This window comes from Pleurodeles waltl, chromosome 4_2, assembly GCF_031143425.1.
Source record: "Pleurodeles waltl isolate 20211129_DDA chromosome 4_2, aPleWal1.hap1.20221129, whole genome shotgun sequence".
In the NCBI taxonomy this organism is placed as follows: Eukaryota; Metazoa; Chordata; class Amphibia; order Caudata; family Salamandridae; genus Pleurodeles; species Pleurodeles waltl.
In genome coordinates this window covers 427,519,155-427,531,754 of record NC_090443.1, presented here as the reverse complement: position 1 = coordinate 427,531,754, position 12,600 = coordinate 427,519,155, and the positions used below count along the sequence as shown (strand labels likewise).

Below are 12,600 nucleotides of genomic sequence, written 5' to 3'. Positions count from 1 at the left end.
GCTCCTCAGTATAACCAGGTCTTTACGGCTCCGAAGCTGGCTTTTTTTAGTATAAAAAAAGATGGGGTTGTGGATGGTCTCGGCTCCGAAAAAGATTTTCGCAATTTGGATGCGGAAGAGCGTGGTTTGCTCTGTTCGGAGACAGAGCTTCGGCTCAACTCCGATAGCTTTGGATGAGTGGTCTTTTTCAGTGGCGAACTAGTGGGTTGGTCACCGGGTATCTTCTTTCAGGTCGAGGCATGGCCTTCCGGCAGTGGTGTCCCCAAGGCCTTATGTTTTGGCCTAGATGGTACAGGGGAAGGCATAATCATGTGCTGTCCTGCCGTGACCGGTCTTGTCCTCCTCGGAATCCTGGTTGGAGTCAGATCCTCGAAGGGAGACTGCGTATGCATTATCTCTTCCTCTTCGACGTCGAGATGTTCGAAGCTTTTAGACGCCATCTCTAGCCTTTGTGCTCTTCTATCCTGAAGTGTCTTTTTCGACTGGAAGGATCTGCAGGCCTCGCAATTTTCTTCCCAATGGTCCGGGGAAAGGCAAAGATTACAGACGAGGAGTTGGTCTGTGTAAGGGAATTTAGCGTGGCACTGAGGACAGAATCGGACTGGAGTCCGATCCATGAGGCTTCCACGCGGTCGGCCTGACCAGGCCCGAGTTGGGCAAGTGCGCCCCGAAGGGCGAGTAGAGATGTTTGTTCCGACGGTACTGAAGTGTCGATCGAAACAATACCGACGAGAAATGAAGCGTTTTCAAGGTTTTCCGAATCGAACTATCGGAGCTAAAGGAAACACGTCCAAACCAGACGGCGGAAAGAAAACAAACTAACAATGGAGCCGAAGAGGAGGAGTCACTCGATCCTGTGACTCAAAAACACTTCTTCGAAGAAAAACAACTTGCAACACTCTGAGCCCAACACTAGATGGCAGAAGTATGCACAGCATGTGTATCTGCAGCTACACATGCCATCGAACATATATATACACACACACACACACACACACACACACACACACACACACATAGATATATATTCATTCCCCAGAGTAGACTACAGGTAAAGGGGGCCCCAGGCTCCCCCCTGCCCTATCAGAAATGATCTATCACAAGGGATGGGGTCCCCTAGTTCTCAATGAGGCTTGGGAAGCGAGCTGCAAGCATTCTCCCATAATTAGCACTGTGCGCTATGGAGGATGGCAACCCCAGGGAACTGAAAAGGCTTGGGGATGGGGGCTGCACAGGGTATCTGAACCCTGTCCACATTATCTTTTTGTGTTTTTTTAAACCTGTTTTTTTAGACTAAAAATGGTTGCCATCACATCTTTGTAGATGTGATGGCAGCCACTCAGATATTAAGATATGTTGGGTACGTGGATCCTTCGCAGCCTGATATATACATAAATATTGAACCTTAATATCTCAAAACCTACTTAGCTGATTTATGCCAAATTACAAAAAGCACACTTTCTGCCCAATTTGGTGTTATTCGACCAAGCACTTTTGGCTGTAGATGTGTCTAAGTTTCCTTTGGAAAATTCAATGGGGAAAATGCGTCTCCCATGTTTAGTACAGGTAAAGGAAAGAGAGAAATCAAACAAGGTACTCAAAAAAACCTGACTGCCAGCACACAGCCCAGCACATAACATTAATCACTTTTGAAACACAAGTAGAAGCATGACACTGTTAAGAAATCACACTGGCTTCAACCGTTGAGGCACATGGAATTCACAGTCTTTCCTATCCTAATACTGATAGAATAGAACGTGCAACAAATTTGCAATACAATATATATTTTCTTGTGTTCAATTTACATCCTTGGCTATAAGCTATTTACCTGCTTTTTCGACTGCATGTTTTGCTGAGGAGGCGACTGATGAACCAGACCCTGGAAAGACGGCATCGGAGGCGAATGCATCAAGAGGGGAGACGGGGCTTCTCTTAAGTGACCTGAAAAAGTTCAGGGCCAGTCATTTAACTTTGCAGGGCTTGCGTCTAATTGACCTAACCACACAGAAAATTACAAGACAAATGGGTATCTATAGGAAACAATAATTACAAAGGTTCCAGACTGGTTTAGGACTATGATGTTTCAGGCCCCCAACCGGATAAGCAACACCTGAACTCTGCATGCATCTCCTTTTAACAAAGTTGTTGTGCTACCACTCTTCTCAAAGAGAACATCCATAAAAAAATATAAAAAAATGGAATATAAAAATACTCACATTAATGGCTCGACTACTCTAAGACCATATGCTCTTCTCCAGTTAAATAAATGAGACTATATCAGTCTCTGGAATATGGAATGCAGTAGCCACAACCTTCAACTATACACAGTAACTTAATTTATTTTATATTAGTCAAAACACAACATCAGTATGGGCAACTGTGGAGTGGGAGAACTTAAATTATTGGTTCAGTGGACAACATGGTAATATTTGAGAGCATAATATTCACAGTGGAAGGAACTGTAGGTGCTCCCTCCTACATCCAGTCTAAAGAGCTCTGGCATTACTTAGGAGTTCATGCACACACATTTAGAAGGGAGAAACAAGGGATTACTCCCACATTGCAACTCTGCGTAACACAGTTTAATGGGCTGTTTCTTAACATGCTACAATACATAGTTATTTACATTTTTAAGCCAGCAGTAAAGTAAGAATATCAGGGTTGCTTTTTCAAACCGTCCAATTCTGTAATGCATCTGAAGATCCACCAAAACGAGCATTAAAAACAAGCCTGATCTTTCACGTGAAGAAACTGAAAAGAATCTGCAGCTACTACAGAATAGAGCAGACAAAGGCCCTACCTAAATCAGCAGTGGGTGGGGAAGGAGGCTTCAAGGCATTAAACCAACTAGCTCCTTTGAAACCTTGAAAAAGACAACCCATTCAGAATGTGTCCCTTCACTGATCGAATTTTCCCAACTATAACCATAAAATTAACATGTAACTGATCTGGGGAGACTGACTGCACTTTCAAGGTCAAGCCAAAAAGCTCTAGGGGAAACCCAGCTGCTCTTTCTTGCAAAGAATGCTGCACTTCTTTTTAAAGTTAGCAGCATTGACAGTGGTTGGAACATGAGACCACAAGTGGATTATCTTGAATAAGTATCTTTTCAGGGAAATCAGAGCCAAAGGTTTAAATCTACTTGCATAAATGATTTCTATAAATATGTCATGAGGAATACATAAATGACATTAGCGGGAGGGATGTTTGGATATGTGTAGGAAGTTGGCTCTGTATGTGCTATTTCAAAGTAAGGAATAGCATGCACAGAGTCCAAGGGTTCCCCTTAGAGGTAAAATAGTGGTAAAAATAGATAATACTAATGCTCTATTTTGTGGTAGTGTGGTCGAGCAGTAGGCTTATCCAAGGAGTAGTGTTAAGCATTTGTTGTACATACACATAGACAATAAATGAGGTACACACACTCAGAGACAAATCCAGCCAATAGGTTTTTTATATAGAAAAATATATTTTCTTAGTTTATTTTAAGAACCACAGGTTCAAATTCTACATGTAATATCTCATTCGAAAGGTATTGCAGGTAAGTACTTTAGGAACTTCAAATCATCAAAATTGCATGTATACTTTTCAAGTTATTGGCAAATAGCTGTTTTAAAAGTGGACACTTAGTGCAATTTTCACAGTTCCTAGGGGAGGTAAGTTTTGATTAGTTTTACCAGGTAAGTAAGACACTTACAGGGTTCAGTTCTTGGTCCAAGGTAGCCCACCGTTGGGGGTTCAGAGCAACCCCAAAGTCACCACACCAGCAGCTCAGGGCCGGTCAGGTGCAGAGTTCAAAGCGGTGCCCAAAACACATAGGCTAGAATGGAGAGAAGGGGGTGCCCCGGTTCCGGTCTGCTTGCAGGTAAGTACCCGCGTCTTCGGAGGGCAGACCAGGGGGGTTTGTAGGGCACCGGGGGGGACACCAGTCCACACAGAAATTTCACCCTCAGCGGCGCGGGGGCGGCCGGGTGCAGTGTAGAAACAAGCGTCGGGTTCGCAATGTTAGTCTATGAGAGATCTCGGGATCTCTTCAGCGCTGCAGGCAGGCAAGGGGGGGGTTCCTCGGGGAAACCTCCACTTGGGCAAGGGAGAGGGACTCCTGGGGGTCACTTCTCCAGTGAAAGTCCGGTCCTTCAGGTCCTGGGGGCTGCGGGTGCAGGGTCTCTCCCAGGCGTCGGGACTTTAGGTTCAAAGAGTCGCGGTCAGGGGAAGCCTCGGGATTCCCTCTGCAGGCGGCGCTGTGGGGACTCAGGGGGGACAGGTTTTGGTACTCACAGTATCAGAGTAGTCCTGGGGTCCCTCCTGAGGTGTCGGATCTCCACCAGCCGAGTCGGGGTCGCCGGGTGCAGTGTTGCAAGTCTCACGCTTCTTGCGGGGAGCTTGCAGGGTTCTTTAAAGCTGCTGGAAACAAAGTTGCAGCTTTTCTTGGAGCAGGTCCGCTGTCCTCGGGAGTTTCTTGTCTTTTCGAAGCAGGGGCAGTCCTCAGAGGATGTCGAGGTCGCTGGTCCCTTCGGAAGGCGTCGCTGGAGCAGGATCTTTGGAAGGCAGGAGACAGGCCGGTGAGTTTCTGGAGCCAAGGCAGTTGTCGTCTTCTGGTCTTCCGCTGCAGGGGTTTTCAGCTGGGCAGTCCTTCTTCTTGTTGCAGGAATCTAATTTTCTAGGGTTCAGGGTAGCCCTTAAATACTAAATTTAAGGGCGTGTTTAGGTCTGGGGGGTTAGTAGCCAATGGCTACTAGCCCTGAGGGTGGGTACACCCTCTTTGTGCCTCCTCCCAAGGGGAGGGGGTCACAATCCTAACCCTATTGGGGGAATCCTCCATCTGCAAGATGGAGGATTTCTAAAAGTCAGAGTCACCTCAGCTCAGGACACCTTAGGGGCTGTCCTGACTGGCCAGTGACTCCTCCTTGTTATTCTCATTATTTTCTCCGGCCTTGCCGCCAAAAGTGGGGCCTGGCCGGAGGGGGCGGGCAACTCCACTAGCTGGAGTGTCCTGCTGGGTTGGCACAAAGGAGGTGAGCCTTTGAGGCTCACCGCCAGGTGTGACAATTCCTGCCTGGGAGAGGTGTTAGCATCTCCACCCAGTGCAGGCTTTGTTACTGGCCTCAGAGTGACAAAGGCACTCTCCCCATGGGGCCAGCAACATGTCTCGGTTTGTGGCAGGCTGCTAAAACTAGTCAGCCTACACAGATAGTCGGTTAAGTTTCAGGGGGCACCTCTAAGGTGCCCTCTGTGGTGTATTTTACAATAAAATGTACACTGGCATCAGTGTGCATTTATTGTGCTGAGAAGTTTGATACCAAACTTCCCAGTTTTCAGTGTAGCCATTATGGTGCTGTGGAGTTCGTGTTTGACAGACTCCCAGACCATATACTCTTATGGCTACCCTGCACTTACAATGTCTAAGGTTTTGTTTAGACACTGTAGGGGTACCATGCTCATGCACTGGTACCCTCACCTATGGTATAGTGCACCCTGCCTTAGGGCTGTAAGGCCTGCTAGAGGGGTGGCTTACCTATACTGCATAGGCAGTGAGAGGCTGGCATGGCACCCTGAGGGGAGTGCCATGTCGACTTACTCATTTTGTTCTCACTAGCACACACAAGCTGGCAAGCAGGGTGTCTGTGCTGAGTGAGAGGTCTCCAGGGTGGCATAAGACATGCTGCAGCCCTTAGAGACCTTCCTTGGCATCAGGGCCCTTGGTACTAGAAGTACCAGTTACAAGGGACTTATCTGAATGCCAGGGTGTGCCAATTGTGGATACAATGGTACATTTTTAGGTGAAGGAACACTGGTGCTGGGGCCTGGTTAGCAGGGTCCCAGCACACTTCTCAGTCAAGTCAGCATCAGTATCAGGCAAAAAGTGGGGGGTAACTGCAACAGGGAGCCATTTCTTTACACAAGCCCCCCCCAGCCCACAGGCCAGGAGACTCAGCCAACGCTGGAAGAGTCTTCCTAGTCTGTCAGGCGAGGAAGAGTAGAGGAAATGGCTGGTTTGTTGCAGGGCCTACTCTGCCTTACATCCTCCTGTTCAGGTCATTCCCTCTGGGGAACTGACCCACTTCCACAGTGATAGGACCTAGTCTGAACTGCCTCTTGTCTGTGCTTTTTATGTCTTTACCCATTCTCTCTATTTTGAGGTCAGAGGTATCCACCTCTGCTAATCTTATCTTAGCCAGGGTCACCCCTAGCTTACCCAAAGAGGTTACCCAGAGCTGGAGTAACCCCACCATGACCAACAGGGTCAGGGGGCCTAACTTGTTATTTGGCATGGGGTCAGACCACCATGCCAAGGATAGTGCAGCCATAAAGGCTAACACCCAGCAGAGGCCACTGACAGCTGTCAGTGCCCAGAACCACACCTTTAGCTCTTCGCCTAAAAGGGAAGGGGCTAAGTTACAGGCTTCTTTGGGTTCAGGTTGCCTGTCTGCTGTATTAGAGTGGGGGGTTACCACATCTTGTAGTAAACACCCTTCTTCCACTCTTTCTTCTGTTAGCTGAGGAGCCACCCACTCAGGTTTAACAGTTGCCTGACTAGCCAGGACTTCTTGTGGGTCAGGTTGGACTTTATCAGGGCCATTTTTGGAGTTCTCCCCTACTGGAGCAGAATCTCCTTGGCTTGCTGTAACCTTGGCTAAAGGTTGTCCACCCTTCCTACTCTGTTTTCTTTTCTTCTTCTTCTGGGGTCTGCTTGCATTTACTGCAGAGGCAGGACTTCCAGAATCCTTGGGAGAGGACTGGCACTGGACCAGTTCCTCTCTTGGGCTCTGACTAACCTCTGGGTAGTCATTTCCAAGGAGACAATCAAGGGGGAGGTCTGTACTGACTACTACCCTTCTCCAGCTAAGAGTGCCACCCACTTCTATGGGTACTAAAGCCACAGGCCTCTTAGTGACCCTGTCTAGGCTAACTCTTACCCTGGCAGTCTCACCTGGGATGTACTGGTTTGAGAGCACCAGCCTGTCATGCACAATAGTGTGACTGGCACAAGTGTCTCTCAGGGCAGTGGTTGGGATTCCATTCACCAGTAGGTGGTGGAAGTGTCTACTTCCCTCTGGAATCTCCAACTCACCTGTTGGGCCCTGTTTCCAGTTGAAGGCTATGAAGACCTCCTCATCTGAGGAGTCATCTCCCATGGCTACACTGGTTACCCCTGGAATTTTGTTCTGGGGTTTGTTTTTGGGACAAGAAGTGTCCTTGGTGTGGTGCCCAGACTGTTTACAGTTGTGGCACCATGCCTTAGTGGCATCCCAGTTCTTACCCTGGTACCCACCTTTGTTTTGGGTTGTGTCTTGGGGCCCACCCACCTGTTCTGGTTTTTGGGGGCCTACAGAGGACTCTTTTTCTTTGTTTCTAGTGTCACCCACTTTCTCCTGGGGAGTTTTTGTAACCCCTTTCTTTTGGTCACCCCCAGTGGAAGTTTTGGTTACCCTAGTCTTGACCCAGTGGTCTGCCTTCTTTCCCAATTCTTGGGGAGAAATTGGACCTAGGTCTACCAGATACTGATGCAACTTTTCATTGAAGCAGTTACTTAAAATGTGTTCTTTCATAAACAAATTATAAAGCCCAACATAGTCACACACTTCATTTCCAGTTAACCAACCATCTAGTGTTTTTACTGAGTAGTCTACAAAATCAACCCAGGTCTGGCTCGAGGATTTTTGAGCCCCCCTGAATCTAATTCTATACTCCTCAGTGGAGAATCCAAAGCCCTCAATCAGGGTACCCTTCATGAGGTCATAAGATTCTGCATCTTTTCCAGAGAGTGTGAGGAGTCTATCCCTACACTTTCCAGTGAACATTTCCCAAAGGAGAGCACCCCAGTGAGATCTGTTTACTTTTCTGGTTACACAAGCCCTCTCAAAAGCTGTGAACCATTTGGTGATGTCATCACCATCTTCATATTTTGTTACAATCCCTTTGGGGATTTTTAGGATGTCAGGAGAATCTCTGACCCTATTTAAGTTGCTGCCACCATTGATGGGACCTAGGCCCATCTCTTTTCTTTCCCTTTCTATGGCTAGGAGCTGCTTTTCCAAAGCCAATCTTTTGGCCATCCTGGCTAACTGGATGTCCTCTTCACTGGGGTTATCCTCAGTGATTTCAGAGGTGTTGGTCTCTCCTGTGAGGGAACCAGCATCTCTGACTATTATTTTTGGAGTCAGGGTTTGAGGGACCCTGTTCTCCCTAGATAGGACTGGTAGGGGGGAATTGTCCTCCAAGTCACTATCCTCTTCCTCTGAGTTGCCATCCTCAGAGGGGTTGGCCTTTTCAAACTCTGCCAAAAGCTCCTGGAGCTGTACTTTGGTAGGTTTGGGGCCCATTGCTATTTTCTTTAGTTTACAGAGTGACCTTAGCTCTCTCATCTGTAGATGGAGGTAAGGTGTGGTGTCGAGTTCCACCACATTCACATCTGTGCTAGACATTATGCTTCTAAAAGTTGGAATACTTTTTAAGAAACTAAAACTGGTTCTAGAATCTAATTCAAACTTTTACAAACTTTAAAACTCTAAAAGAAATGCTAAACAGGATCTAACACAAGGCCCTAGCAGGTCTTTTAAGAATTTAGAAAACTTTTCAAATTGCAAAAATCAATTTCTAATGACAATTTTGGAATTTGTCGTGTGATCAGGTATTGGCTGAGTAGTCCAGCAAATGCAAAGTCTTGTACCCCACCGCTGATCCACCAATGTAGGAAGTTGGCTCTGTATGTGCTATTTCAAAGTAAGGAATAGCATGCACAGAGTCCAAGGGTTCCCCTTAGAGGTAAAATAGTGGTAAAAATAGATAATACTAATGCTCTATTTTGTGGTAGTGTGGTCGAGCAGTAGGCTTATCCAAGGAGTAGTGTTAAGCATTTGTTGTACATACACATAGACAATAAATGAGGTACACACACTCAGAGACAAATCCAGCCAATAGGTTTTTTATATAGAAAAATATCTTTTCTTAGTTTATTTTAAGAACCACAGGTTCAAATTCTACATGTAATATCTCATTCGAAAGGTATTGCAGGTAAGTACTTTAGGAACTTCAAATCATCAAAATTGCATGTATACTTTTCAAGTTATTGGCAAATAGCTGTTTTAAAAGTGGACACTTAGTGCAATTTTCACAGTTCCTAGGGGAGGTAAGTTTTGATTAGTTTTACCAGGTAAGTAAGACACTTACAGGGTTCAGTTCTTGGTCCAAGGTAGCCCACCGTTGGGGGTTCAGAGCAACCCCAAAGTCACCACACCAGCAGCTCAGGGCCGGTCAGGTGCAGAGTTCAAAGCGGTGCCCAAAACACATAGGCTAGAATGGAGAGAAGGGGGTGCCCCGGTTCCGGTCTGCTTGCAGGTAAGTACCCGCGTCTTCGGAGGGCAGACCAGGGGGGTTTGTAGGGCACCGGGGGGGACACCAGTCCACACAGAAATTTCACCCTCAGCGGCGCGGGGGCGGCCGGGTGCAGTGTAGAAACAAGCGTCGGGTTCGCAATGTTAGTCTATGAGAGATCTCGGGATCTCTTCAGCGCTGCAGGCAGGCAAGGGGGGGGGTTCCTCGGGGAAACCTCCACTTGGGCAAGGGAGAGGGACTCCTGGGGGTCACTTCTCCAGTGAAAGTCCGGTCCTTCAGGTCCTGGGGGCTGCGGGTGCAGGGTCTCTCCCAGGCGTCGGGACTTTAGGTTCAAAGAGTCGCGGTCAGGGGAAGCCTCGGGATTCCCTCTGCAGGCGGCGCTGTGGGGACTCAGGGGGGACAGGTTTTGGTACTCACAGTATCAGAGTAGTCCTGGGGTCCCTCCTGAGGTGTCGGATCTCCACCAGCCGAGTCGGGGTCGCCGGGTGCAGTGTTGCAAGTCTCACGCTTCTTGCGGGGAGCTTGCAGGGTTCTTTAAAGCTGCTGGAAACAAAGTTGCAGCTTTTCTTGGAGCAGGTCCGCTGTCCTCGGGAGTTTCTTGTCTTTTCGAAGCAGGGGCAGTCCTCAGAGGATGTCGAGGTCGCTGGTCCCTTCGGAAGGCGTCGCTGGAGCAGGATCTTTGGAAGGCAGGAGACAGGCCGGTGAGTTTCTGGAGCCAAGGCAGTTGTCGTCTTCTGGTCTTCCGCTGCAGGGGTTTTCAGCTGGGCAGTCCTTCTTCTTGTTGCAGGAATCTAATTTTCTAGGGTTCAGGGTAGCCCTTAAATACTAAATTTAAGGGCGTGTTTAGGTCTGGGGGGTTAGTAGCCAATGGCTACTAGCCCTGAGGGTGGGTACACCCTCTTTGTGCCTCCTCCCAAGGGGAGGGGGTCACAATCCTAACCCTATTGGGGGAATCCTCCATCTGCAAGATGGAGGATTTCTAAAAGTCAGAGTCACCTCAGCTCAGGACACCTTAGGGGCTGTCCTGACTGGCCAGTGACTCCTCCTTGTTATTCTCATTATTTTCTCCGGCCTTGCCGCCAAAAGTGGGGCCTGGCCGGAGGGGGCGGGCAACTCCACTAGCTGGAGTGTCCTGCTGGGTTGGCACAAAGGAGGTGAGCCTTTGAGGCTCACCGCCAGGTGTGACAATTCCTGCCTGGGAGAGGTGTTAGCATCTCCACCCAGTGCAGGCTTTGTTACTGGCCTCAGAGTGACAAAGGCACTCTCCCCATGGGGCCAGCAACATGTCTCGGTTTGTGGCAGGCTGCTAAAACTAGTCAGCCTACACAGATAGTCGGTTAAGTTTCAGGGGGCACCTCTAAGGTGCCCTCTGTGGTGTATTTTACAATAAAATGTACACTGGCATCAGTGTGCATTTATTGTGCTGAGAAGTTTGATACCAAACTTCCCAGTTTTCAGTGTAGCCATTATGGTGCTGTGGAGTTCGTGTTTGACAGACTCCCAGACCATATACTCTTATGGCTACCCTGCACTTACAATGTCTAAGGTTTTGTTTAGACACTGTAGGGGTACCATGCTCATGCACTGGTACCCTCACCTATGGTATAGTGCACCCTGCCTTAGGGCTGTAAGGCCTGCTAGAGGGGTGGCTTACCTATACTGCATAGGCAGTGAGAGGCTGGCATGGCACCCTGAGGGGAGTGCCATGTCGACTTACTCATTTTGTTCTCACTAGCACACACAAGCTGGCAAGCAGGGTGTCTGTGCTGAGTGAGAGGTCTCCAGGGTGGCATAAGACATGCTGCAGCCCTTAGAGACCTTCCTTGGCATCAGGGCCCTTGGTACTAGAAGTACCAGTTACAAGGGACTTATCTGAATGCCAGGGTGTGCCAATTGTGGATACAATGGTACATTTTTAGGTGAAGGAACACTGGTGCTGGGGCCTGGTTAGCAGGGTCCCAGCACACTTCTCAGTCAAGTCAGCATCAGTATCAGGCAAAAAGTGGGGGGTAACTGCAACAGGGAGCCATTTCTTTACAATATGAATACACAAAACTAAGGTTGGAGATACTACAATTTCTATCATTAAATGGTCAACTGGTCAATAAATGGTCAACTGTTAAAACACAGAAATATTTTGTATATAACTTTCCGCATTTAAGATTTATACACAAATGTGCCATTGCAATATTAAAACTCTTTGGGTCTGACCACGACTTTTGTTTCAGACTTGAAGAAAAGAAAATGTTACTTAAAAACCAGATTCTCTACTGAATTCATGATTAATTTTATCCATGTAAGATGCAGGGACCAAGAGAAATCTCCTTTTATGAAGTAACTTTGTAATATGTCAATCTAACCTGGAGGCATCTTTCTTTCATTTTAACTATTTAAACAATTGTCTTCAATATTGACTAACAAACTAATAGAAATTACTGCATTAGTATCCCCATACTTTGAAGACTCAACCTACCAAAGTCGTTTTTGTTTTTTTAAAACTTGGGTGCAATTAATAACAATCGCTAGATGTACACCTTCTCCACTACATACAGTGAAAAAATGCTCGGTCTTTAAAGCTGTAGGCTGACTCAGGTATCCCATAAAAGAACAGCCCCAGGTTGTTGAACTCAAGTTCATCTTCACACAGTTCCAAAGTATCATATAGTTTGATAGCTAGAAGTCTACATCAAGACAAAGACATCAGATGTTAAGGCAATTTCTTTTCTCAAGATCGGCAGTCTCAAGATACTCAACTATTTAAGATCACCTTCCTTTGTCAGATATTTTTCATGTATTTCTAAGAAGCACCTCTACTATTTACCAACAGAACAACGTTTAACCTCTTAGCTGCTGGGCCTCCCCCCCCCCCCCCCTCCCCGTGCTGAGCCCTTTTTTGGCTATTTGGGGTAGTTCGCGCTTAGGCCTTTATAACTTTTTGTCCACATAAGCTATCCACGCCAAATTTGCTTACTTTTTTCCAACATCCTAGGGATTCTAAAGGTACCCAGAGTTTCTGGGTTCCCCTGGAGGAGCCCAAGAAATTAGCCAAAATACACCTAATTTTTTTTTTATTTTTTTAAAAAGGGAAAAAAGGGCTGCCGAAGAAGGCTTGTGGTTTTTACCCTGAAAATGGCATCAACAAAGGGTTTGAGGTGCTAGAATCACCATCTTCCCAGCTTTCAGGAACAGGCAGAGTTGAATCAGAAAACCAAATTTTTCAACACAATTTTGGCATTTTACTGGGACATACTTCATTTTTACGAT

General features: G+C 47.0%; 1 protein-coding gene across 5 annotated transcripts in view; it reads right to left on the bottom strand.

Annotated features, from left to right (window-relative positions):
- BRD4 (bromodomain containing 4) overlaps positions 1-12,600 on the bottom strand; it is a 1,024,368-nt gene that overhangs the window by 141,109 nt on the left and 870,659 nt on the right. For all 5 annotated transcript variants that reach the window (XM_069231688.1, XM_069231690.1, XM_069231691.1 and 2 more), the window contains one exon: positions 1,829-1,941. In XM_069231688.1, the coding sequence (XP_069087789.1) occupies positions 1,829-1,941 (113 nt within the window). The remainder of the gene's footprint in view (positions 1-1,828; positions 1,942-12,600) is intronic.